This window comes from Haliotis cracherodii, unplaced genomic scaffold (assembly GCF_022045235.1).
Source record: "Haliotis cracherodii isolate W230 unplaced genomic scaffold, xgHalCrac1.p SCAF_6, whole genome shotgun sequence".
In the NCBI taxonomy this organism is placed as follows: domain Eukaryota; kingdom Metazoa; phylum Mollusca; class Gastropoda; order Lepetellida; family Haliotidae; genus Haliotis; species Haliotis cracherodii.
Genome location: NW_027266319.1, coordinates 24,277,208 through 24,303,848, shown reverse-complemented (window position 1 = coordinate 24,303,848; position 26,641 = coordinate 24,277,208). Strand labels below are relative to the sequence as shown.

Sequence of the window (26,641 nt, the reverse complement as noted above, 5' to 3'; positions counted from 1 at the left end):
GCAGAGTCAATTGTACGATTCCGACTAAAAGTCGAGAATGTTTGACGTGATAACTATCCCCTGTAGCACATTTTGTTGGCGCATAAAGATTGAGAATATGTTATTCCCTCCATGGTATGACCGAGCAGATTGCATTGTCTTAAGTTTTTAAGAAATGCCTTATCCAATATTTAGCAATATCATCATTACTGGTCTGCCTTATCTGCTAGTGGAAGCCAAAAGTACATTTAAATTCATAAGTTTGTTTGTTCGTTGTTTAACGCCGAACTCAGCAATATTCTAGCTATATGATGGCGGTCTGTAAATATCAAGTCTGGCCCAGACAATACGGTGATCGATATCATGAACATTGATCCTCGCAATTTGGATAGGATGACCTGCATCAAGTCAGCGAGCCTGACCACCCGATCCCGTTAGTCGTCTCTTACCATAAGCATAGTCGCCTCTTAAAGCAAGCTTTAGTGGCTGAAGACCTATTCTTACCTCGGATCTATGACGATATGGACTATAAACACTTTCTGAGGAATCAGTCGTCTAACTCGGTGCACAACAAGACTTTTGTCAAAACAGACTTTGCCAAGCATGTGTCCACATTGAAGCGTATCTAAAAGCAAAACTAAAATATCTTTCTGATTCTGCTGCGTACAAGTACAGAGATACTGCAGCGTACAAGTACAAAGGTAATGCTGCGTACAAGTACAGAGATCCTGTTGCGTACAAGTACAGATATCCTGCTGCGTACAAGTACAGAGGTACTGCTGCGTTATACAGATATTCTGCTGGGTACAAGTTCAGAGATCCTGCTGCGTACAAATACAGATATTATGCTGCCTACAAGTATAGAGATCCCTTTGCGTACAAGTACAGACATTCTGCTGCCTACAAGTACAGAGATCCTGCTATGTACAAGAACAGATATCCTGCTGCGTACAGGTACAGAGGTACTGCTGCGTTATACAGATATTCTGCTGGGTACAAGTTCAGAGATCCTGCTGCGTACAAATACAGATATTATGCTGCCTACAAGTACAGAGATTCTGCTGTGTACAAGTACAGAGATTCTGCTGTGTACAAGCACAGAGGTTCTGCTGCGTTATACAGAGATCCTGCTGCGTACAAGGTACAGAGGTTCTGCTGTGTACAAGTACAGAGATCCTGCTGCGTACAAGTACAGAGATCCTGCTGCGTACAAGTACAAAGATCCTGCTGCGTACAAGTACAGAGGTTCTGCTGCGTTATACAGAGATCCTGCTGCGTACAGGTACAGAGGTTCTGCTGTGTACAAGTACAGAGATCCTGCTGCGTACAAGTACAGAGATCCTGCTGCGTACAAATACAGATATTATGCTGCCTACAAGTACAGAGGTTCTGCTGCGTTATACAGAGATCCTGCTGCGTACAGGTACAGTGGTTCTGCTGTGTACAAGTACAGAGATCCAGCTATGTACAAGTACAGAGATTCTGCTGCGTACAAGTTCAGAGATTCTGCTGCGTACAAGTACAGAGATCCTGCTGCGTTGTACAGAGATTCTGCTGCGTACAAGTACAGAGGTTCTGCTGCGTACAAGTTCAGGGATTCTGCTGCGTACAAGTATAGAGATCCTGCTGCGTTATGCAGAGATTCTGCTGCGTACATGTACAGATATTCTGCTGCGTACACGTACAAAGATCCTGCTATGTACAAGTACATAGGTCCTGCTGCGTTATACAGAGATCCTGCTGCGTACAAGTACAGAGGTTCTGCTGTGTACAAATACATATATTATGCTGTCTACAAGTACAGAGGTTCTGCTGCGTTATACAGAGATCCTGCTGCGTACAAGTACAGAGGTTCTGCTGTGTACAAGTACAGAGATCCTGCTATGTACAAGTACAGAGATTCTGCTGCCTACAAGTTCAGAGATTCTGCTTCGTACAAGTACAGAGATCCTGCTATGTACAAGTACAGAGATTCTGCTGCGTACAAGTACAGATATTCTGCTACGTACACATACAGAGATCTTGCTGCGTTATACAGAGATTCTGCTTCGTACAAGTACAGAGATCCTGCTACGTACACATACAGAGATCTTGCTGCGTTATACAGAGATTCTGCTTCGTACAAGTACAGAGATTCTGCTATGTACAAGTACAGAGATTCTGCTGCGTACAAGTACAGAGATTCTGCTGCGTACGAGTACAGTTATTCTGCTGCGTACAAGTACAGAGATCCTGCTGCGTACAAGTATAGAGATCCTGCTACGTACAAGTACAGAGATCCTGCTGCGTTATACAGAGATTCTGCTTCGTACAAGTACAGAGATCCTGCTGCGTACAAGTACAGTTATTCTGCTGCGTACAAGTACAGAGATTCTGCTGCGTACAAGTTAAGAGATTCTGCTGCGTACAAGCACAGAGATTTTGCTGTGTACAAGTACAGGGATCCTACTGCGTATAAGTACAGAGATCCTGCTGCGTACAAGTACAGATATTCTGCTGCGTACAAGTTCAGAGATCCTGCTGCATTCAAGTACATAGATCCTGCTGCGTACAAGTACAGATATTCTGCTGCGTACAAGTACAGAGATTCTGCTGCGTACAAGTACAGAGATCCTGATGCGTACAAGTACAGAGATCCTGCTGCGTACAAGTACAGAGATCCTGCTGCGTACAAGTACAGAGATTCTGCTGCGTACAAGTACAGAGATCCTGCTGCGTACAAGTACAGAGATCCTGCTGCGTACAAGTACAGAGATCCTGCTGCGTACAAGTACAGAGATCCTGCTGCGTACAAGTACAGAGATTCTGCTGCGTACAAGTACAGAGATCCTGCTGCGTACAAGTACAGAGATCCTGCTGCGTACAAGTACAGAGATTCTGCTGCGTACAAATACAGAGATTCTGCTGCGTACAAGTACAGAGATCCTGCTGCGTACAAGTACAGAGATCCTGCTGCGTACAAGTACAGAGATCCTGCTGCGTACAAGTACAGAGAAACATACAGGAGAAGTTTGATATGATCAAACACTTGAACAGGAACTAGTTTGATGCTTGCTTTTCTGCAGGCTAGGGTTCAGACGTTCCATTTATCAACATTGTGAAACCTTAGATGCGGTACAGAGAGAATGTCACCAACAAGACAGGCATCCATAATGCAATTTGTAGACAAAGAAAACTTTTAATTTATCCTCAAATCCTAGTCGTATTCAGTTTCAACAGATTGAGATAAGGGTGGATCAACGGCACGCGGGGCATCGCTTACGACGTGTGCCTTCTGAAATACATGCAGCTTCACACTCGCTGCAGAAGACTTGCATTTTCATTTGTTGTGTTTATGGATAATGTGAAAGTCTAGCGGTATTTCTTACAAACTGTTGGATAATTCATATATACATACGTCATCATAATGGGATATAACATCCGATATGCACATACCTCCACCACAGAACACAAATGTCACTCTAAGGCTATAAATATCTACGCTCGTACATAATGGCCGCATTTTTAATTTTGCGACTTAACGCTTGTATTCAGTACTGCCTTGGTGCGTAATATTCGCTCAAATGGGGATTTCTGTTCACGATATATTTATTAAAAAGGACATATATAAAGATTTAAATTCTAATCCTGCTAAATCTATTTAGGAAGGACGTATTTCTGTTGATGAATGGGTTGTCTTGTGTTTTATCGCATCTCGATGACATGGATCAACTGTGCCCTTTCTACATATCAGTAGCTGAATGGTGTTTTACGCCGCAGGCGGTAATACATCAGCTGAATGCTGACACTGTGTGAAATTACAGAAATACTGTTCAAAGCGGCACACATTCATTGGGGCTCATGGTGTTTTCAATTTCATTGTTTGTTAAACACCGATTATTCAGAAACGGAATATACATACTCCCGTTTGCTGATATTCTAAACGTATGTAAACTGGGATGTTTCTATATTTAAAAGTGTGTTAAATGTTTTAATAGTTACAGTGTATTTTTTTTTATTCCACAAATATGTACAGAAATGTATCCCAGGTACGTGGATACATCTTCACCAGTGTGTGTGTGTGTGCATGTGTGCGTGCGCGCGTCCGTGTGTGTGTGTGTGTGTGTGTGTGTGTGTGTGTGTGTGTGTGTGTGTGTGTGTGCGTGTGTGTGTGTGTGTGTGTGTGTGTGTGTGTGTGTGTGTGTGTGTGTGTGTGTGTGTGTGTGGGTCTGTGTCTGTGTCTGGGTCATTACTCCATAGCGACTTCCTGCTTCAGCTGTGCCGCGTACCTATTGCGATTTAAGCATGCATAAAGTAAGGGTCTAATGAGTTTAACTCTCCATGAATGTTATGTCCCCTCACAAAGAGATGCTAGTTTACGGTTTGTTAAATGAGCAACAATACTTATCATTTTAATATCTATAATGTGGCAGCTTTTGAAGCGAGGATATTATGAGAAAAGCACTTGCCCTGACTCAGGTACTTTAAAATCTGATGATTTGATTGGTCAACAAATGTGGTTTTGAAAAAAACCGATGCCGAATACTTCCTGGTCAAACGTGCTCAACAGTTGTGACAGGATGAAGAAATTAACAGTATTCATCTGGACATCTACAGGTGTCATGATATGTTTCTATGGGATAAATGGTCGTTAAATGCCTTTGACGGCCGTTAAATATTCGTCGGGGGAGCACTTAGAATGTCGGACGCACAGCGTCGTTCCCTTTTACGTCATAAGACTCGAACTCGAAAGTTGTATGGTCTTAGTTTAAGTTTTCGTAGGCAAAGTTTTCAAATAGTTTTATAGTAGCCAAATTTATGCCCAATGCAAATCCCTTTTTTAACTTGTACCATATGCTGCCATGTCTTCCTGATACAAAAAAATAACTTACTTTTGCACATGTTTGTGACAGGGACCCCGGTGGAGCAGAATATGCTCTTCTTTTCACGACCACCTGGTATCATCAAAAGCATATGCTCATGTTATAGTCGGAATTGTACAATGAAGTCTTCAGATTATTGAAATGGTTTCCTTGCTTGTATTTACAATAGAGGTTTACACACAAGTCAACATGTACGGTTTATGCCATAAAATTGATGTGCATGAAGAAAATATCCACAGTCTAGACGGAATGTTGGTATCAGAATCCAAGACCGACACAAAATGTTACACCCAAGAACATTTGACTAATTGAGACCCAAAGGTAATTAATTATGTATAGTTGTCGGAAACAAAGTATGCAGAAATATTTTAAAATCTTTTTATGTTTTTTTTCCAGTAAGACAATCTTAACTCATACAATAAATATCATTAATATTTGAAACGTAAATCCTTCCTTTGTATCCGATTCGATCATGTTTACCTTTAGAAATATAGGATTACATATTTAAATAAAACGTAGCAGTGACCTGAGGTAAAAAATCGAATCACTATGAAAATAAACCGTCAGATATAAGCGAGGACTGTTTATAAATAATTCTGTCATCCTATGTCATTCTGTCATAATAAGCAAATCAATAACCTGGAAAATCTGGAAAAATACATTTCATATATTAGAACAAATGTGGTCAGCTCACATTTCTTAACTTCTTCAAGTGGCATTTAGAATTTATACAATTTCTATTTTACAATGACTGCGACGTACCGGTGAAGAAACCGACACCGTAAGCGAGCAAGTTACGAACAGAATTGTGAAGTAGGGGGGGGGAGTATACATATAGACAATTGATGTTTATGTACGATAATGTTTACTCAACAGTAAAAGGTTAAAGTATGAAGCCTGATTGATGTACACAAATAGGATATATATGTAATAAACAAAAAACTATATACCTATATACCTATATATGGTGAAGAATAGAAATATCAAGACAATAAAAAAAAAACGTGGAGCCAGCAATATATGAACAAATAAAACTGTGACATCGCGATCAGTCAAAAGTGTGATCAGTGTTAATCTGAACGAATGAACTGATTTTGATAAATGAGTTGCTAAAGCAATAGTTTCTCAAATACAAATAGGCATATATATATATATATATATATATATATATATATATATATATATATATATATATATATATATATATATATATATATATATTCTAGATTTTTGCTTATTGTCTTGATACTTCTAATTTACATATGTCTTATAACCAATCCCAAAATCCCACCTTTAATTATTTACCCCAGAACAAAAGCTGTAAAAGAAAACGTTTATATCTTACAGCGTGATGAAAGACTGGATAAAATGAAAGCCGAAAATGAGCTGAAACGAGAAGCTCTGGTAAAGATCATCAATTGTGTGTCCAACAGCCTGTGCCATAGTTTGACCCATTTGAACAATATCTTCAGACAAGAAGGATCAGATACGGACCTGTCACAAGACTTCCTCAAACGCACGCGTGAACTACGCAGTGGAGTCTGCAATGTTCTAATTGCTGGTAAGTTAGTCAAAATACGTACAACTGAAGCATCTGGCTTCAGACTTCCCTACATATTCCTTACTGTTCATTTCTACTACGGTAACCAGTGATAATTACAAAGAATTGGCAGTCTCATTAAATGTTTCTGTCTCCACTCATAACTGACAAACAAATTGCTGGATGTCAAAAGGGACTTTCTTTACCTACTGTCTACGATTTATTTTTGTCTACTTTGAATAAGTACAATGTTCAAACTGACATCATACTGTATAGGGGCGCTGTTTAAGGTGCCACAAATCACTTGCAGAGTTGCGTCCCTTGCCCAATATCGATGAATCCGAAAGTCGTAGGTAATATCATAGAGTCTTTGTATAGTCTCCCTGGTAACGTGATTCATGGTTTGTCGGCACCATCCCTGGGAGTGAATGTCTCGCCAAAGTGGCAAACGTGCCACTGGTCTGTCCTCCTATATAAAGATATAAGTGAAATACGCCCTCACTCACCCAATACACACAACACATCATCAAAATATCCAAACCTCGTCCTCCCTAAATACTTCCTGAAATAATTTTCATGGATTGTAAAAATGATATTTGTTGAAACCTAATTCGTGTCAACGGACAAACCCAGCCCGCTTATGTCAAGGATAATTGTTTTTCCAGGACAAACCAACGCAGGGAAGAGCACTCTCCTGAACCTCATCTTGGGGATGGACATCTTGCCGAAGAGCATCTTGAGCTGTACATCCAGCATCTGCAAACTGAGGTACTCCAACACCTACCAGGTGATAGTCGTCCACAGTGATGGCAGGCAAGAACAGAGGACCTTTGAGAACCACAAAGCCACCAGAGCGTTCTTGGATGGGACCGTTGCCATTCAGCAAGAGGAGGCAAGGGAAGCTGGGTCATGTTTCCAGGAAGTCCAGGTCCTTCTTCCAGCTGATATTCTCAAGGTAATTGGATATGAAAGGCGATATCTTTTGAAATACAGCGAAACCTCGTTAATCCGGACAGCATCGATCCTAGTCCAGAATAGCGATTCATCGTTATTGAATAATGTTTTTCGTTCATTATAGACCTATAGATGTGATAGTCCGTTCAACAGGGCTGATGGATTAACGAGTCTTTGATGATTGTAGGTATCTGTCAGCTCGGATATGCTTTCTTTACAACCTATATCAGTGTTTGTGTTCAGACTATATATTGAAAGACCCCAGTACCTGATGCTTGTCTTAAGTGCTGACTTAGATGGGGATATGGACTTGTTGAGTGTTATGCCACCATTAACCTGATGAAGGGACAAGGAGTGGCTCTGAAACGTGACTACAAAGAATAAAAGAACTTATCAATAAATAGTGTCATGTAGTTATGTTCCCAGTTGGAATTGACCGATTTTTTTGTTGGCTGCCGCGATATTGCTGGAATATTGTTGGCTGCCTCAGTAACAGATATTCTCTTAGCCACTATCTGAAGTTTCACCCCTGTAATTGAAGGTTTTAGTATTATATTGTATACTTCATGCTCGACACAAACAAACAGGTCGACTCTTTTGTGTGATATAGCTTGTTGAAGGTCTTTGAAATAAGGTTTGATGGGGTGTTGCTTCCTCTTTCATCGAACCTCAGATTTCATCTCCATTTCATGGGGTAACGGGTGACCCAGTCGTCTGAGGCGCCGCGATTCGTTGTGCAAAGTTGCGTCCCTTGGGCACGCCAGGAACCTATGATTGAGGGATCGAACCCTTGCTCGCCCCGATTATGTTTCTAGGTTTGTCAGCACCGTGCTTGTGGGTTTCACCGAATTGGTACACGTCTGAGACCTGCATCACTTCGGGCTTTCCTCCCACATAAAGCCGACACGCCATGATATGACTGGAATACTGTTAAAAGCAGCTTTAAATTCAACTAACTCACTCATAATATAACCCAACAATTAATCACCAACTGCATCCATGCAACATGTTGGGGTTTTTTCCAGTGCGGCGTTACGATTATTGACAGTCCTGGGTTTGGGGAGAACGAGGCCATGGATACGGTTGTCAGAAACTTCGTCTCCAACAATCACGTCGCAGCTTTCATCTATATCATCAAAACAGACAGCAGTGGTGGAGTACAGGAGGACAGGGTAAAGAAACATAATTTCTTTCCTTAAATTGTTTTTACACCTTCAGGTGATGGTCACTTTCTTTCTCAGAGGCCGGTGTTGTGAGGCCCAGTAGTGAAAATGTCACTGCTGGTTCTGATTCACTTTCCCTTTAACGGGATGGATATTGGTAGAAATATATTCGCGATGTAACTTAATACATCAAAACTGAGTGACGACTGTCAACAGAGATCTGATGTAACTGTAGTTGGTTTGTTTTTTTAAAATGGTGAAAATCGGGCTTTGGTTTACTTTTGTCTTTGCCTTTTATTTCACAGACATTCTTACAACTTTCCCCTTTTCTTACAGTTAATACGGTTCCTTAAAAGCATCCTCAACATCAAAAACGACCACCAGGACGAGAGTCACTACTTTAATCCGAAAGCAGCTGTGTTCGTTTGCAACCGCTGGGACCTAATCGACGAAAAAGATAAAGCCAAAGTCAAGGAAAACGCTCTTCACAAGCTGCGAGGCGTGTGGCCAAAACTGGAAGACAAGCAAGTTTGTTTCTGTTCGTCAAAGTCACCGGACAGTGACGAATTGAACACGCTGCTACAATGTCTGGATGAGGTGTTTCAGTTGGCCAAACAGGTTGACATCACAAACTCGTATTGGTAAGATATTTTGATTTCTTTTTCTATCCCTAATTCAATACCATGTTCAGCAAAGACGTTCAAAGGTTGAGTGAGTATGGTTTTTACGCCGCTTTTAGCTATATTCCAGCCATATTACGGCGGAGGACACCAGAAATGGGCTTCACACATTGTACCCAAGTCGGGAATCGAACCCGGGTCTTCGGCGTGACGAGCGAACGCTTTAACCACTAGGCTACCCGACCGCCCCACAAAGGTTGAGGTCCCAACCGTCATTGTTATATGTTGAATTGGGAATAATATTTCCCCCAGCCTCATGCATGTCTGAAGAATGATAATCAATATTTGATAAGAGATAATCACAGAAAACAGTCATGTACTGTACAAGTGTGTTTATGATGCCAAGGTCGAAGTTTCAAGATACCAAATGCTATTCTCACTGTCTGATTGGCATTCTAGAAATTGGTGAGTAAATAAGAACACGTACAACCTTATGTAAAAGAGCGTCTGTTCTTTTGCACATAGCAGCGTTTTAATGTAGATTCTTACACCTAGAGTGGAGCTTGATAAAGGTGTTATACTCTACATCAAAACGTCCTATATGCAATAAGTATGGATGCAACAAGAAGTTGTTATCCATAAAGTTGTACCTTTTCTTAAATACTATTCTCTGTTTACTAAAACTCTCACAAAATCTGTCATACTGGTTGTAATTCTACATCAGTGAGAGGATAACATCCTATAAGGAATTTGGAATCTGTTTTCTTATTACAGCTGGTTGAAACATATCGTGAAGGAATGTACATTCTACTTGAGGGCAATCGTCACACAAACTAACCAAACAGAGAGAGGCCTGAGGGGGACTTTGAGTCAAGCCACTGAAAAACTGGGCAGTCTTCAATCTGATGCCGACAGCATTGTTACAAGCTTGAAAGAAGAGCTCAAGAGAGACCCTCTGATATTTTCCCGTAGGCTCAGAGATTACCTTGAGACAAATGAGATGAAGAGGCTACTGAACACCTCACAGTGGGATGTCGAGGACCTTCCCGGCCTTCATCCTTCCACAGTAGAGGATTCTGATATGAAGATCCAAAGGGAGAGAGATGCAATCATCATTCAGAGGATTATTGACATCCTGGATGAATCTGATTTAACCCAGGAATTTGTGTCAGACTTTGTGGAAAGGATGAGGTCAAAATTATTTGAAAGGATGAGTGATCTTGGAGAGAAAATGGCGAGCATCACCAACGATCTTAAAGACTCAACACAGTCAAATGCTTCTGATAGTTCTTATGACTTTTGTATTGAGGATACGAACACAGAGGCGTTCAGAAGACTTCTCACAAGAGGCCTCAGCAGTTCCTTTACTGAGAGAGTAAGAACATTTGTTGAAACAGAACCATTGAGTGCGGTGCCCCTTGTTGATCTGTCCAAAGCCATTGTCAGAACAGCTGTTGATGCAATAGATAACATTGATCGTTTGGTACACAGATCAAAAAGAAATTCAAGACGAAGTTCACATTTTAAAGACCCCATGGAATGGATGTCCAACAGGGCAATAAAGATTGCAGAAAATATCGCAAACAATGAGACAATTACATTGAAGCTCATATCAAGGTACACGGGAAGGATTGTAAATGAAATAGAGAGGGTCGCTCTCCATGTACCAAAGTTTGTGAAAAACATTGAAGCACTCATTGTAGAGATCACCGACCTTGGTTCAAGAGCTCAGCTCACGAGGATCGACCTCCAGAAGACAATGGAGGACCTGGAACTGCAGAAGGAACACGTGAGGGGATTTGGTTACATGTACATAAAAGAAATTATGCCAGATGACATTATGATGCAATTTGATGACCCTAGAATCCGCAATTCTTCTGTGGTAAAATTGGACTTAGGTCACAGACAAGGTCAAGGTGAAAAACCCATGTTCGTGTCACAGGTGCTGTGGTCACGATTTCAAATGGGCACTCTATCTATAGATGATACTTCCGAGTCCATCACCACCAAGTACTATATCCATCAACCAGCAGATGATGTCCTCTTCAGAGAGATCGCAAAGCTCAGGTGATTATTTGGCTTGTTTTACGAATTATATTTTCTTGGATTTAATCGATACAAAAAAATAAGCCCTTGAAATGAAAATGTACCTAGTCTCCATACAAAATCCCATCCACCGCTTCCCTTAGTGTTAAATGGTCCCTTATTCGAAGTCATTATGTTGTGAAATTTTCACTTGTTCTTCATTGGCCCATTCGTCTAGACACCTTAATTCACTGTGCAGAGTCGCATCCCTAAGACGCTCCAGGATCCGGAGATCAAGGGATCGTATACAATATTCATACTGATTATGATCCTTGGTTTGTCAGCACAATAACAATGTTTTGGATTTCACCACAACAGTACATATCTACGATTGGAGCGTAATTTGGTCTATCCTCCATAATTTAAGCTCCCACGCAGGATACTGCTAATGATTTTGAGATGCAGAGTAAAACCAAACTAATACACTCAATCATATTCGTCCATATCATTTTCTCAGAAAACCATCAATGCTTTCTCCTTGCTTCTTTTGAATTCCAGTATAATACACAAGCATACAATGTATTCTTATTGGTCGCCCAAAATACAATTTACAAAATTATTTTTAATTGTATTGCTCATTTTACATTTTCAGATGCCTTGACAACAATTCATCCATCGCCACCTTCATTGGAATGACTCGTGTTGAGTCTCTGGCAGCCTTCATCTTTCTGGACAAACTGTCTTCAGCAAGAGACTACCTCACGAGGCCAATCGCAGACCAGATGTGCCCCTACAACCTGAAAAAAGCTGTTCCCATGCTTCTGAAGGGCCTTGTCGAGGGACTTGAGAATATTCATGCGAACCAACTGGTGCACATGGAGCTCAGCGCTGACACAGTCATGGTACGTAAAACGTTTGTCTGTAGAACAATGTGTTTGTTTCAAATTATCCCAAGGTTAAAATATCTACACTAATTCCTCCAAGGCCATGAATTTGACTCCTAAGAATGAATTGTAAGCATAATTTAGACATTTTTTTTCCATCTGAGGATAGTTTCCGAGTCTGTGTGAATAAAACTACAGTTGATGCACTTTGTTAATTCAATGGGTGGAACGGTTGTAGAGTTTAATCCCCTGAGTTTACAGCTTACTGTATCTATTTTAATATCAAACGGTTTAAATGTTGTTGTTTTTCAACTGGTAGAAATTGTGGTACAATTATAAATGAGACAACACTTAACCTACAAATACCTTGTACAAAGTATACGGTAGTGTTTTAATTAACAGGTGAATTCCTCTGGAGAAGTTAAACTGAGTAACATGTGCCTACCACGTCGAGCCAAGTTCCCGGAGGATCGTGACGTCATAGAGGCCGGGGATTTCACCTGTCTGAGCCCGGAGGTCCTCAGAGGAGACGTATACACAAAGGAGGCAGATGTTTACAGTTTGGGCCTGTTAATTTCTGAAATCATGCAACCATGTAGGCCATACAATACTCAGCGAACAATGTCATTGGCATTTTTCATTGAGCATGTAAATCCAATCACCATGCTGCCGTTGCCAAATCGAGATCCGTCAAAGGCTCTCTTTGAGCTTTTGTACGGATGCGTGTGTGTTGTTGCCGATGAAAGATTCTCAGTGGCTGAAGTAGGCCTCTACATCAAGGATCTGGAAGATGAAAGGGCTTTCGAGTCGTTGGATTTAGTGAGACGTTTGGAATCTAGGCGACCGAGTGCTTTGTGGTCAAAACCTGGAGCCTTAGGCCGTCGTTCATGAGGTAGATCTCAACTTCCCAAGAATAGAAACTGTTTTGAGACTTGAGCTATATGAGCAATAATTATGGCATGCACTGACTGGTACTGGCATGGATCATGCATTTGAACAATTGAACTCTCAGGACTATGATGTATGGTGAATATATTGAATCGAACCATTGTGACCATGATGTCTGCAGGGATGTTTTATCCTGACGACAAAGTATCTGTGTTATCGACGGTATATATAACGGTATGAAAGTTAATTGTTCCTTTACGATTCTGTGGATATGTAATGCATGAATCTAAAGACGGTTTGCTGTACTGTGGTGAAGGATACGTCCTCTATTCATACGTGCAATAGTTACAAACGAGAAGTGGAAAATGGCGAGCTCAATGGCCAATACGACATGTATGTATTTGGGGGCGGTCGGGTAGCCTAGTGGTTAAAGCGTTCGCTCGTTACGCCGAAGACCCGGGTTCGAATCCCGACATGGGTACAATGTGTGAAGTCCATTTCTGGTGTCCCCCGCTGTGATATTGCTGGAATATTGCTAAAAGCGGCGTAAAACCAAACTCACTCACTGTATGTATTTGTGTGCCTACGCAAGTGACTGGCAACAAACACAACCAGTGTTTGTTCGCATTACTGAGACACTATGGGCCTTTAGTACATCTTAAACAGTAATGGATGTATGGAACATTATAAAAATAACATATCTGGAATTTCATATGCTGGCAATATGTACATTGACTTTTTTTCCTTTTTACTACATTGTTACTTTACAAAAACAAATCAAAGTTTTTCATACAAGGATAACGGATATACTTTATATCAACAAAATGTACAACTTCAGCAATATGTGTGATGTGTTGCTAAACATTATACAGATATGTAAATATTGTACTAAGTGTATTATATCTAGCAAAGTAATGTGATACAGTGCCTGGACAATCCGTCACACGGAACTAAATATTGTACATATAAGGTTTATCAAATCTTAGTCATGTGATACACGGAGAAACTATACATGGATGTACATAACTTGCAGACCTGTCGTCCTGCTGGTACGATGAGGGGTGAGGCAGGAACTCAACCCTAATTCTCTGTGTATGGTTGTGTGTCGTCCACAGACACATGAGATACAGAACAGATACTAAATTATTGAAATACTGTAAATGATGACTAGCTGGAGATGCAGCATGCAGCAGCTGCTACTGTTTTTGACATGTAGAATATATGTGTGACAGATCTCATGAGGAATACAATAAATTATCATGCAGAATTGCTGGACTTGTTTTTAACCAGTACCGATTGTACTCTCTCTCTCTCTCTCTCTCTCTCTCTCTCTCTCTCTCTCTCTCTCTCTCTCTCTCTCTCTCTCTCTCTCTCCTCCCTTCTCCCTCTCCCCTTCTCTCTTCCTCTCTCTGTCCCCTTCCTTCTCTCTCCCCTTCCTTCTCTCTCTTCCCTTCCTTCTCCCTCTCCCCTTTCTTCGCTCTATCCCCTTCCTACTCTCTCCCCTTCCTCTCACTCTCCCCTTCCTCTCACTCTCCCCTTCCTTCTCTCTCTCCCCTTCCTTCTCTCTCCCCTTCCTTCTCTCTCTCCCCTTCCTTCTCTCTCCCCTTCCTCTCACTCTCCCCTTCCTCTCACTCTCCCCTTCCTTCTCTCTCTCCCCTTCCTTCTCTCTCTCCCCTTCCTTCTCTCTCCCCTTCCTTCTCTCTCTTCCTTCTCTCTCTCCCCTTCCTTCTCTCTCCCCTTCCTTCTCTCTCTCCCCTTCCTTCTCTCTCTCCCCTTCCTTCTCTCTCCCCTTCCTTCTCTCTCTCCCCTTCCTTCTCTCTCTCCCCTTCCTCTCACTCTCCCCTTCCTTCTCTCTCTCCTTCCTTCTCTCTCCCCTTCCTTCTCTCTCCCCTTCCTTCTCTCTCTCCCCTTCCTTCTCTCTCTCCTTCCTTCTCTCTCCCCTTCCTTCTCTCTCTCCTTCCTTCTCTCTCCCCTTCCTTCTCTCTCTCCCCTTCCTTCTCTCTCCCCTTCCCCTCACTCTCCCCTTCCTTCTCTCTCTCCCCTTCCTTACATAAGGTTTGATAAGATGATGCCGGACGACCCCCTTCACCCCCCCTTTCTCCTCTCTGTAGCCTAATGGTTAAAGTGTTCGCTAGAAGACCCGGGTTCGATTCCCGATCTAATGTAGAGTGTGTGAAGCCCATCTCCGTTGTCCCCCGTCGTGATATTGCTGGAATATTTATAAAACCATACTCACTCACCACTTGTGGGAGTCGTGATGACATGTTTTATGAGAAACATCGGAAGAAATTATCTCTTTGAAACCACCCACGCTAGAGCAATTGCCCAATTGTATTGTATTACCCAGGACGCGCTGAATGGTGTGTGGACTGCCATACCCTCCAACTCCCGCCCGATCCATTCCTGTGTACGTACCTCCGCGAGATTGCCATTGTTGATGATATGCACTGTCAGGTTTTGTGTAATTTATTTGTTTCTTTAGCCGCGGTAAGAGACATAATACTGTGGTGAGGTATTCAGTACCGGGTCAGCGTCGGGATCAAAACTACATTCACTGTCGACGGGTTTCATAGAGGATGTCTCATCGGTTGGTATAGTGTTACAACCAGAATTAGAATTGCAGTTTGTGAAACAAGTCGTTAAATGTAAAGCTATAGAAGAGAGGTTTTTGTTGTAACACAGTCCAGTGTGCACATTGTAATTGATATAGAGTTTCAGTTAAAACAGCAAGTATCACTCATGGAAATATTCAACCTCTATGTCGGAGAATACCCAGGCTCGATTCCCTGACGAAACAGATTCCACTAGACTTAACAGGCAACACAGCGTGAAAATTATAAGAAAAATCAGTGAAGACACTAGGTGTTCCCGGAAATGGTGAGAATATCCTGGTCCCAACACACAGGCAATTATCAATTCAGCCAGAGGTTATATAAAACTGACCCGGAAGTATTGTCGATTCCCCGAGATCGTATTGTTACCTAAGTCGATAATTCGAAAGTCGATGATGCTTTCTTCTACGTAGATGTGAGTGTATTCCGTTGATGTAAGTTTCATCTTACGTATGGGCGGTGGGGTAGCCTAGTGGTTAATGCGTTCGCCCGTCATGCCGAAGACCCGGGTTCGATTCCCGACATGGGTACAGTGTTTGAAGCACATTTCTGGTTTTCCCTTCCTTATATTGCTGAAATATTGCCAAAAGGTGGCATAAAACCATACTCACTCACTTCTTACTATGTAGACTAAAGTTTAATCTCCATAGATGATAGTTTATTTTAGAACGTGGCACTCATACATCCCAACGTGTGTGTGTGTGTGTGTGTGTGTGTGTGTGTGTGTGTGTGTGTGTGTTGTTTGACCTCAGACATCTAGTCTCTCTTGAAATACTAAACAGTGACACCAGTTACTTTATCTAGAGTTACGTTCACGTTTGGGGGGTATGTTGTAATACTATTATTCTCGAGGATTGACGATACTCTTCATCCTGATTGAAGGCATGTTCAGTCACGCCTCCGCTTTCTTCTCTTTAAATGAAATGTAAAGAAAAAGATCGAAGTTTGCATTTTCCAGTATCCCAGCCCTGACCATCTCTACAGCTGGAGTATACCAGCATAACGTGTCCGTGACTTACGACGGGGAGAGGTGAAACATGACTCGGGGGTAAACAGCCCCTTTTTGTTCACAGGATTTTGAAATCATTGCATAAATTATATGAAATATCTGTTGGTAAACACGCGTTCATCCGCGTGACTGCTGATTTTCCATCTAAAGTGTATGTTTGCTCGGTCTTGGTGAGACTAAATCGTACACTCTAACTTTTCAACATCACAGCAATGCCACAGCAACAGCAGCAGTGCTGTAACATACCAGCATAGTTAGATGTGATACAGCAACATCGCACCAAAATAGCAGTAACCTAAATACAACATCAGTACGATCGCTGTTTCATCGGTACAATACCACAGGAAGATCGGTGTTACATCGGTTCAGTACCACAGGTCCTAAATGTAACTATTTTTGTTTCACGAAACAGCTCATAATATTGTATAGATATACAGATACGGCTAAAAAAGTACTCACGGAAATGAAAAAAACACTTTTTTCGACCTCAGATCTTAAATGAATGCAGTTAATATACAAAATATGTAAATATTCAAACAACTAAATTAGTACTAATTGGGCTGTGGCACAAATGCAGCGTATCAATTGTTTTTATGCCTTTTTACACGTAAAAGTGTGTAAAAATGTGAATAAAACAGACTATTGTGAAAAAGGGTATAACCAGGTGTAAGTAGATCAAGGTGACCTATGACACCTTGACGACAGGTGAGAACAGGTGCATAATGCCTATAGTCTGTTTCAGCTATGTCAATTTGGACTTATTTTTATTTTTGAATGTTGAAAGTGCCGACAAATTACCTCCTGTAAAGTACATTTTGTATTGTTCACTGAGATCAAACTAGCAAATCCAGACTAGAACTTTTCCAGTTGTTTTGTTATTTCGTATTTACAGCTACGTAACACTTTGTGTCGATTTTTAAATTAAGAAAAACAGGTTTTTATCATTTCCGTGAGTACTTTAGTTAGTCACACTGTGCATGATCAGTTCCTGTTCATGATGATGAGGATGTACCGAAACCTCCGCCTTAAACTAGGTTCTTTTTATCTGCTGAGTGCCGCGCACTTACTGCACGCATTCTCATACAAAAGTATGCACGTGCTACTTAGTTGTCTATAGCGCTGCAATTCGCAGTGAAGGGTGACGTCAGCATCCGACAGTCGTGTGTTCGAATCTATTTATCGGTCAGATAATGATCCTTGTTTTGTCTGCAGCCTTCCCATGCTTGTGGATTTCTACAAAGGGACGTACGACTACAATCTGGATCTACACTAAGATGACACGTCATGTTTTTGTGTGTTGTTTAACGCCGCACTCAGCAATATTCCAACTATATGACGGCGCTCTGTAAATAATCGAGTCTGGACCAGACAATCCAGTGATTGACACCAAGAGCATCGGTCCACGCAATTGGGATGCGGGATGGGACAAACAATCAAACAAACAAATGAACTTGTGAAAAGTACCATAAGGTACCCTATCAGAGAATTTTGAAAATGGAAATGTGACTGGCTTCACTGCTTTGTAAACTGTCGAGCGAAAGAATATACCCGTGTTGGATGGTGTCTAAAATTAAACAAATAAGACATGATTATTCCATGTCGCTGTATATGATACGGGTATCCTTGCTGTGTAGCTCTACCCCTTGTGCGTTTATGGCATGTTTGTTTTAGTCCCTCCAGATTAATCGTAACCGTATAGTCAATGTCAATAGGGATATACGCCCGTTTGTGAACAATCAATACTTAGAGTGGGCGGGACAAGATATGCGACTTGTCTGTGTTACAAAAAACACGGATGTATGAATATAGCTTTCTATGCCGTTTGATATTTACAAAGTTGTAGCGCATGAAGATCCGGGGTAGAATAGGTCTTCAGCGACCCATGCTTGCCGTAAGAGGCGACAAGAGGGATCGGGTGGTCAGGCTCGCTGACTTGGTTGATGCATGTCATCGTATCCCAATTGCGTGGATCGATGCTCATGATGTCAATCACTGGATTGCCTGGTCCAGACTCGATTATTTACAGGCCGCCGTCATATAGCTGGAATATTGCCGAGTGCGGCGTTTACCAACAAAACAAAGTTGTAATTCTATTTCATTTTTATATCATTATAATGACACTTCGTGTATCTGCATTCCATATCATACAGGAAGATTATTGGTTTAATGAGTTTATAAAGACAGAACACGATGTTAGCAATCCCCGTCCACTTTCAGTGACATTGTCCAAATGACCGGGATCTTCATGGTGTATGTTTCAAATACGTACTTTCAAAAAGCTCTGGTTCACAAAGGAATGTCACTATATGTCTACGTTGATACAGCATCCTGGTATTGCCTTTACTAATATATACATTTTTTCCCGGTGCCTTTCATCTCACCGGGCCAAATGAACCTATGAGGTATAACGTTGTTGTCCGTGGTCTCTCCGTCCATCCGCCCCTCCGTCCATCCGTCCATCCGTTCATCCGCCCCTCCGTCCTTAACTGTCGACAGTTTCTCCGAACCAGCTAAAGAGGGGTATAACCGTCCTTTGGTACGCCGAACGCCGTGCCTTGTTAAGTGGCACTCCAGATGACGCAGTGCGGATACCATGACATGTTTATCTGGAACCCGGATGCCAATATTTCAATGTTGAAATGTAATTTTTGTCTTTTTTACTTGAAAAGAGTGACATTTCTGTGAATAATTCCAGTCTTATTTACTTTAACCCACTGTGTACACTGATATGACTCAAGAGTTCTTAAATTGGATGCCAATACAAATTAAGTGGTAAGCGGGATGTCTAGAGGGTGGGGATGGCACCCCCGAGAAAGATTTGAGTCGCAAACTTTAAAAGGATATTAGCATGCTAAAAATGGCTCAGAATTGATAATCGCGTTAAAATTGAACATCAAAGGCTGGTATTGTTTGTTCTCAGTGTAAAACAATCATTCTTCTTCTGATATATTTTAAGAGCTATCATCTAAAAAATCCCAAGGAATGTTCTGTTTTCACGACACCATCCTGTCAGATGTTAGAATGTACAGCTTTAATGAGGGAGATTATCAACATCCTCGTCACATGCGTTGTGAATGTAATCTTTAACAGCCGTGTACGCATATATCACGGTATCAAATACTCACCTACGTGGATGCGCATATCTAGAATGAAAATCCCGAATGACGCATCAAATGCACAGCTCACGGTGTGCTCGAGTGTCATCCACTATTTTCCAGGAAGGGACGATCACTGCCGAGAGACGACTCCTTATTAGGATAGTATGTCTCGACTCTTCCTGGGGAATAAAATTCGATGAAGAATCAATAATGACTAGATGCCAGGCAGACGGACACTTCTGAAGTCGCTGACACGTTTTAGCCGTACATCTATACTGAAATTTGATGCATGCAAAACAGCTGTAATGTCAACTGAAGCCAGAACTCGTTATCTTGAATAGATTTGGTCAACTGTAAACTTCGAATGAGAAAACGGATTTGTTAAGATATACACGAACTAATTGAAAATTCGATCCGACAATGTATAGTTTATCGATGGCTTCAATTACATTGGTATTATCCGTTGATATTTTTTTAAATACATGAATATTGACATTTTACACATAATTCAGATTTATCCCACGTCATCACAAACATGATAATGAATTTCTATTCCGCCTTTACAAACTGGACAATTATAATGAAGATTTATTGCTAACCAGTAATACGTTCCTTTGTTTTAACCAAGCACTCGTAAAAGACTTTAGTTGATGTTATCCCAGATTTTCATTGGTCCTATATTCGTGTAGTTTCACTGCTATGTGGCCCTTATGCCCTATGGAATCTGTTCCAGTGGAAAATTGCAATCTCATTAACATCAGATCTTAGTTCTCGCTTTGTTTAGCGGTAGAGAGAACTAAGATCTGATTTCATGATATTGCGGATAATCGAGACTGGTTATTTTCTGGCGTTGATGTTGTATATTTCCATATACTCTGGGATACAGCACAAAACTCTAGCTGCGGTTACCCTTCCCCATCAACCGTTACCCGAAGTAAGGATTCCAGATTGATAACACAAACCGGTGCGGGTTTTGGAAAACTAGAGTGAGCGAGTGAGCGAGTGAGTATGGTTTTACGCCGCTTTTAGCAATATTCCAGCAATATCACGGCGTGGGACACCAGAAATGGGCTTCACACATTGTACCCATGTCGGGAATCGAACCCGGGCCTTCGGCGTGACGAGCGAACGCTTTAACCACTAGGCTACCCACCGCCCCTTGGAAAACAAGATGGCGGCCCCCTCGAAAACACCACCGGTGTTCGTTTTCTGTCTGATATCATCACTCAGAGTTCGCTTTCGATTAAATAAAGCATACGCGTTTAGGTGTAAGTGATTAAGGAAGAGACTGGTATATAGATATTAATGTATTTTTATAATTTATAGCCAATCGGAGATGTAGAAGTGTGCTATAAATTTCTTACGGGACGATCCCACAGCTGAGACATGTAACAAAAAGCTTATTTTAACGGGGAACTGAAGCTCCAACACTATAATTGTACAAAAAAACATCTACATCTCCGTCTCGGAGAGCTTTACTCCAACATTAAACTGACACGCTGAGATATAACTGCAGCGTCGTGTTCACTGCACACCGAACCTTCTTCGGAAAACCTGCCCTGTGCGTTATAATGACTAGCTTACTATGCTCAAGACACATAATGATATGTTTATCCATGAACGATGATCGTTCAAAGACGCATTGGCGACAGGTTTTTTAATGTATAGAGATAATACCATTGAAAACCACTGACAAGGACAATTAAACATAACAAGTGCATGGAGGGAAATACAGCGCAGCGCATACACACAGTGGTTGAGGGTATGGCGTTGAACGCCATAATTGTGTACATGCGAAATACACTAGTCGGCTGCATCGGTACTTGCTGATGACGTCAAATGTGTATTTTCATTTAAATTCAGATATTTCCATGCACTAAATCTTTTTATGTATTCGGCGTTCCTATTCTAATAAATAGCTACGCATGAATGATATATCCATTTAATTTTAATAGCCACAGCCGTTAATTGTTTACGCGTTCGTTCTGTTATTCATTCATGCATGGAGACAGTGAACAAATTATAGGTAAAGTTTCTCAAGACCTCAGTTAGAAATGCAGATTTGACAGTGTAACTGATTACAAAAAGCTAATTCACGTTAATAGATTAAGGGTAATTAGACGTTTGTGTTGAAAACTTGACATGACGCAGCACCGCCTCAATGAGCTGTAGGGGAATCCCCTTTTCAGACAGCGATTTTCTGACTGGTTCATATTTAAGCGAGGCACCTGGCAAATCACGTGGTGAAAGGCGGGTGCAGATGTCACGGAGCCCTGATCTATAACCTGGTTGTCGATTTCATAGTGTCTCGAGAAACACGTTCAGACATGTGTTTCGACAGTATATATATATATATATATATATATATAGATAGATAGATAGATAGATAGATAGATAGATAAAGGTTATCACGCGAGTGTGTTTGGGGATGGTAAATATCCTGCATTAGGTATAAACATTGTATTTAGCGAGCCTTGGCGAGCTAAATACATAGTGTTTATTCCTAATACAGGATATTTACCATCCCTAAACACACAAGCATGATAACCTCTTTATCATATAATGTCATTCTTCATTTCTGTTCTTGAAAATCGCTTCCCCTCACTCACAAACATTACCTAAACATTGCGAGTTTTCCTGGAATGCGCGCATTAATATTTATTACGTCACAGGGTAAGTGATGTGACAGTCGGACAATGACAGTAGCCAATAGAGTTCCAAGTGAAATCTGTTTCTTATACATTGGCGAAGCAACATATACGCAAAACAACAATTGTTTTTACTTGCCTTTCGCGGCAATCCATCGGTCTGTCCGCTAGAGTAACTGCCCTTTGTCAAAGGGAAGCTACTCTAACCCTAGTCTATGAGACGTCACGGCCACGTTCAGACGTTGCTGACAGTCGGCCTGTTCTGTCAAAACGTTAAGAAGTTCAGTCAGATGTACATACAGCGCCAAAACGAAACGAGGTAACAATTCATACATATTTCACCTAAATCCAACTATCTTTATTTGTGGAGGAGGTTTCAAGCCGCAGAGGTCTACAAGCATAGATATGGCTACTGATCCCGCAAAATTGTTTCGAAATTTATATCTCCAAAGTTGCCAAAACTTATAAAATGCCTTAGTTACGTCGCAGATAGACACTAATTTTCAGTAGATAAGACTGGTTTTTAAAAAATAATTATAGCAATTATCCCTGTAGTTTATCCACATTCAGGATGGTTCGACTCGATCGCCGAATGACAAGTGCGGCGCCATGTTTGTTTATAAACACTGAAAGTAGTCCCTACTTGACCTTTGATATTTGCATCTCTTTCCGCATATGACCCCAACGGATATCGTTTTTATCCTTTGGCTTTATCCTGCCGAGAAACCTACCCATTATATGATAAATATATATATATGCCTATTTGTATTTGAGAAACTATTGCTTTAGCAACTCATTTATCAAAATCAGTTCATTCGTTCAGATTAACACTGATCACTCTTTTGACTGATCGCGATGTCACAGTTTTATTTGTTCATATATTGCTGGCTTATACATTTTCCTCGATGTCATTGCGCTGCAACAGCTTTATGTGGAGTCAAACGGATACTGTTTTAAGGCCCGGGAGCGGCGGGTAGTGAAGAGGTTTGATCGTTCGTTCGTCACACCGATGTCGCGGGTTCGATTCCCAACATGGGTACAGGAGTGAAGCCTGTTATTGTTGTACACTTGATTATGCTGGAATATTGCCAGAAGCGGCTTCAAACCAACTCAACCACTTTAACGACCAATATTTGCTTTGTATCACTTTACTAATGTATACAAATGGACCCCTTTTCATAAAGCCATCAAAGCGGTAAGTCTATGTAAGAAGTATTTGCTGCGATAGTCATAGAACAATAAGACCCCAGATCAAAAGCCACAATTTGCAATATATCACAGTGACTGTACAAACTTTGTACATATTAATGCAATCTCTATATTTTTGAAAACGTGTTTTGATCTTTATCAAAAAAAGTTTGCCATTCCAAATTTATGGCAGTTGGCATTGTGGCGCTCGACAAACAAATTATTTCTATTGCCTGGATGTGTATTTAAATCTCACGGGGGGATAGGATATGTTTGACTAAGTACTTGACGACTGACGCATACACTCATGTGATGAATACTGATGTTGAGTTGACTTCCCGGTACGTGCACATATTCAAACATATAAGACATTAGTTCCAGTATATAGCGTTAAGTGTAGCTGCCCGCGGTACCAAGTACTAAGATGTCACCCTGACGAATGCATCAGTGACAAGGGGGCAATGTTTTAATGCCATGTTCACTGATTGGATGATGGTGTCAGGTTCACTCTCCGCTCAGCCCACTGAGGTCATGTAATATACATAAGTATTCATCATGTTCAAGGACTAATGAGACGTACCCGGAAGACTGGATGTGTGGATACTTTTCTCTGAATGTGATAAACTAAAGTAACCTGGTAGATGGAAAGGAAAATATATCATCATATAGTTACAGACCGCAGCGAGTCGAAATCCGACAGTTCTGTCGCGTGGGTCATGCCAAGTGCTGGGTTCTTTGGTGAGGCTAAATGTCGGCCCTGGAAATATAAACCAGATCATGATTTCCTGATCTCCAGGTCCCTACTCTCCTGATTTCAATCTCTCTTCTTTCCTGCTCTCAATCTCTCGTCGTTTCTGATCTCAATCGCTCTTCTTTCCTGAACTCATTCTCTCTTCTCTCCTGATCTCAATCTCCTTCTCTCCTGATCTCAATCTCCTTCTCTCCTAATCTCAATCTCCCCTCTCCTGATCTCAATCTCCTTCTCTCCTGATCTCAATCTCCTTCCCTCCTGATCTCAATCTCCTTCCCTCCTGATCTCAGTCTCCTTCTCTCCTGATCTCAACCTCCCTTCTCTCCTGATCTCAATCTGCCCTCTCCTGATCTCAATCTCCTTCCCTCCTGATCTCAATCTCCTTCCCTCCTGATCTCAGTCTCCTTCCCTTCTGATCTCAATCTCCTTCCCTCCTGATCTCAGTCTCATTCTCTCCTGATCTCAACCTCCCTTCTCTCCTGATCCCAACCTGCCCTCTCCTGATCTCAATCTCCTTCTCTCCTGATCCCAATCTCCTTCCCTCCTGATCTCACTCTCCTTCCCTCTGATCTCAATCTCCTTCCCTCCTGATCTCAGTCTCCTTCTCTCCTGACCTCAATCTCCCTTCTCTCCTGATCCCAATCTGCCCTCTCCTGATCTCAATCTCCTTCTCTCCTGATCTCAATCTCCTTCCCTCCTGATCTCACTCTCCTTCCCTCCTGATCTCAATCTCCTTCCCTCCTGATCTCAATCTCATTCTCTCCTGATCTCAACCTCCCTTCTTTCCTGATCTCAATCTGCCCTCTCCTGATCTCAATCTCCTTCCCTCCTGATCTCAATCTCCTTCCCTCCTGATCTCAGTCTCCTTCTCTCCTCATCTCAACCCCCCTTCTCTCCTGATCTCAATCTCCTTCTTTCCTGACCTCAATGTCTCTTCGTTTCTGATCTCAATCTCCTTCTCTCCTGATCTCAATCGCCCTTCTTTCCTGATCTCAATCCCCTTCTTTCCTGATCTCGATCTCTTTCTTTCCTGATCTCAAGCTCTATTCTTTCCTGATCTCAATTCCTCTTTGATCCTGAACTCAATCCCTCTTCGTTTCTGATCTTAATCTCCCCCATATCCTGCTCTCAATCTCTCTTCTTTCTTGATCTCCATTTCCCTTCTTTCCTGAACTCAATCTTCCTATTTTCCCGATCTCAATCACCCTTCTCTTCTGATCCCAATCTTCCTTCTTTCCCAATCTCAATCTCTCTTCTCTCCTGATCTCAATCACCCTTCTCTCCGGATCTCAATCTTCCTTCTCTCCCGATCTCAAACTTCTTCTTTCCTGACCTCAATCTCTCTTCGTTTCTGATCTCGATCTCCTTTTTCTCCAGATCTCAATCTCCTTTCTCTCTACACCTCAATCTCTCTTCGTTTATGATCTCAATCTCCTTCTCTCCTGATTTCAATCTTCCTTCTTTCCTGATCTCAATCTCCTCTTCTGACTTAAATCTCTCTTCGTTTCTAATCTCAATCTCCCTTCCTTCCTGAACTCAATCTTCCTTCTCTCCTGATCTCTCAATCACCCTCGTATCCCGCTCTCAATCTCTCTTCGTTTCTGATCTCAATCTCTCTTCTTTCCTGCTCTCAATCTACTTCTCTCCTGATTTCAATCTCTCTTCATTTCTGATCTCAATCTCCCTTCTTTCCTGATCTCAATTTCCTCTCCTGACTTTAATCTCTCTTCATTTCTGATCTCAATCTTCATCCCTCCTGATCTCTTCGTTTCTGATCTCAATCTCCCTTCTCTCCTGATCTCAATCTCCCTTCTCTCGTGATCTCAATATCCTTCTTTCCCGTTTCAATATTCCTTCTTTCCTGATCTCAATCTCCTCTCCAGACCTTAGTCTCTCTTCATTTCTGATTTCAATCTCCCTTCTCTCCTGAACTCAACCTCCTTCTCTCTTGAACTCAATCTCCCTTCTTTCCTGATCTCAATCTCCTTCTCGCCTGACCTTACTCTCTCTTCTTTCCTTATCACATGCTCTCTTCTCTCCGGGTTAAATACTCTCTTTTTTCTCCAGATCTAATGTCCCAATGTCTACATTGATTGGCGTGATTGACAACATGGATTTGGGGTGATCATCTACATGGATTGGGAATGTTTGTCTACATGGATTGGGGTGGTTGTCTACATGGTTTTGGGTGATTGTCTACATGCATTGGGATGATTCTCTACATGGATTTGATTGATTGTCTATATGCACTGGGTTGATTGTCTTCATGGATTGGGGTATTGTAGACATGTAGATAATCACCCCAATCCATGTAGACAATCACCCAAATACATGTAGACAATCACCCCAATACACGTAGACAATCACCCCAATACACGTAGACAATCACCCAAATGCATGAAGACAATCACCCAATCCAT

General features: G+C 41.5%; 1 protein-coding gene and 1 pseudogene across 1 annotated transcript in view; one reads left to right on the top strand and one right to left on the bottom strand.

The window, feature by feature from the left end:
- Positions 1-14,147, top strand: part of LOC139445257 (uncharacterized) — a 19,709-nt gene extending 5,562 nt beyond the window's left edge. Inside the window, exons 2-8 of the mRNA XM_071226398.1 lie at positions 6,189-6,402; positions 7,047-7,336; positions 8,361-8,507; positions 8,835-9,139; positions 9,893-11,185; positions 11,796-12,045; positions 12,430-14,147. Coding sequence (XP_071082499.1) covers positions 6,189-6,402; positions 7,047-7,336; positions 8,361-8,507; positions 8,835-9,139; positions 9,893-11,185; positions 11,796-12,045; positions 12,430-12,918 — 2,988 coding nt within the window. The 3' untranslated portion in view covers positions 12,919-14,147. The remainder of the gene's footprint in view (positions 1-6,188; positions 6,403-7,046; positions 7,337-8,360; positions 8,508-8,834; positions 9,140-9,892; positions 11,186-11,795; positions 12,046-12,429) is intronic.
- Positions 13,499-26,641, bottom strand: LOC139446322 (octapeptide-repeat protein T2-like; annotated as a pseudogene).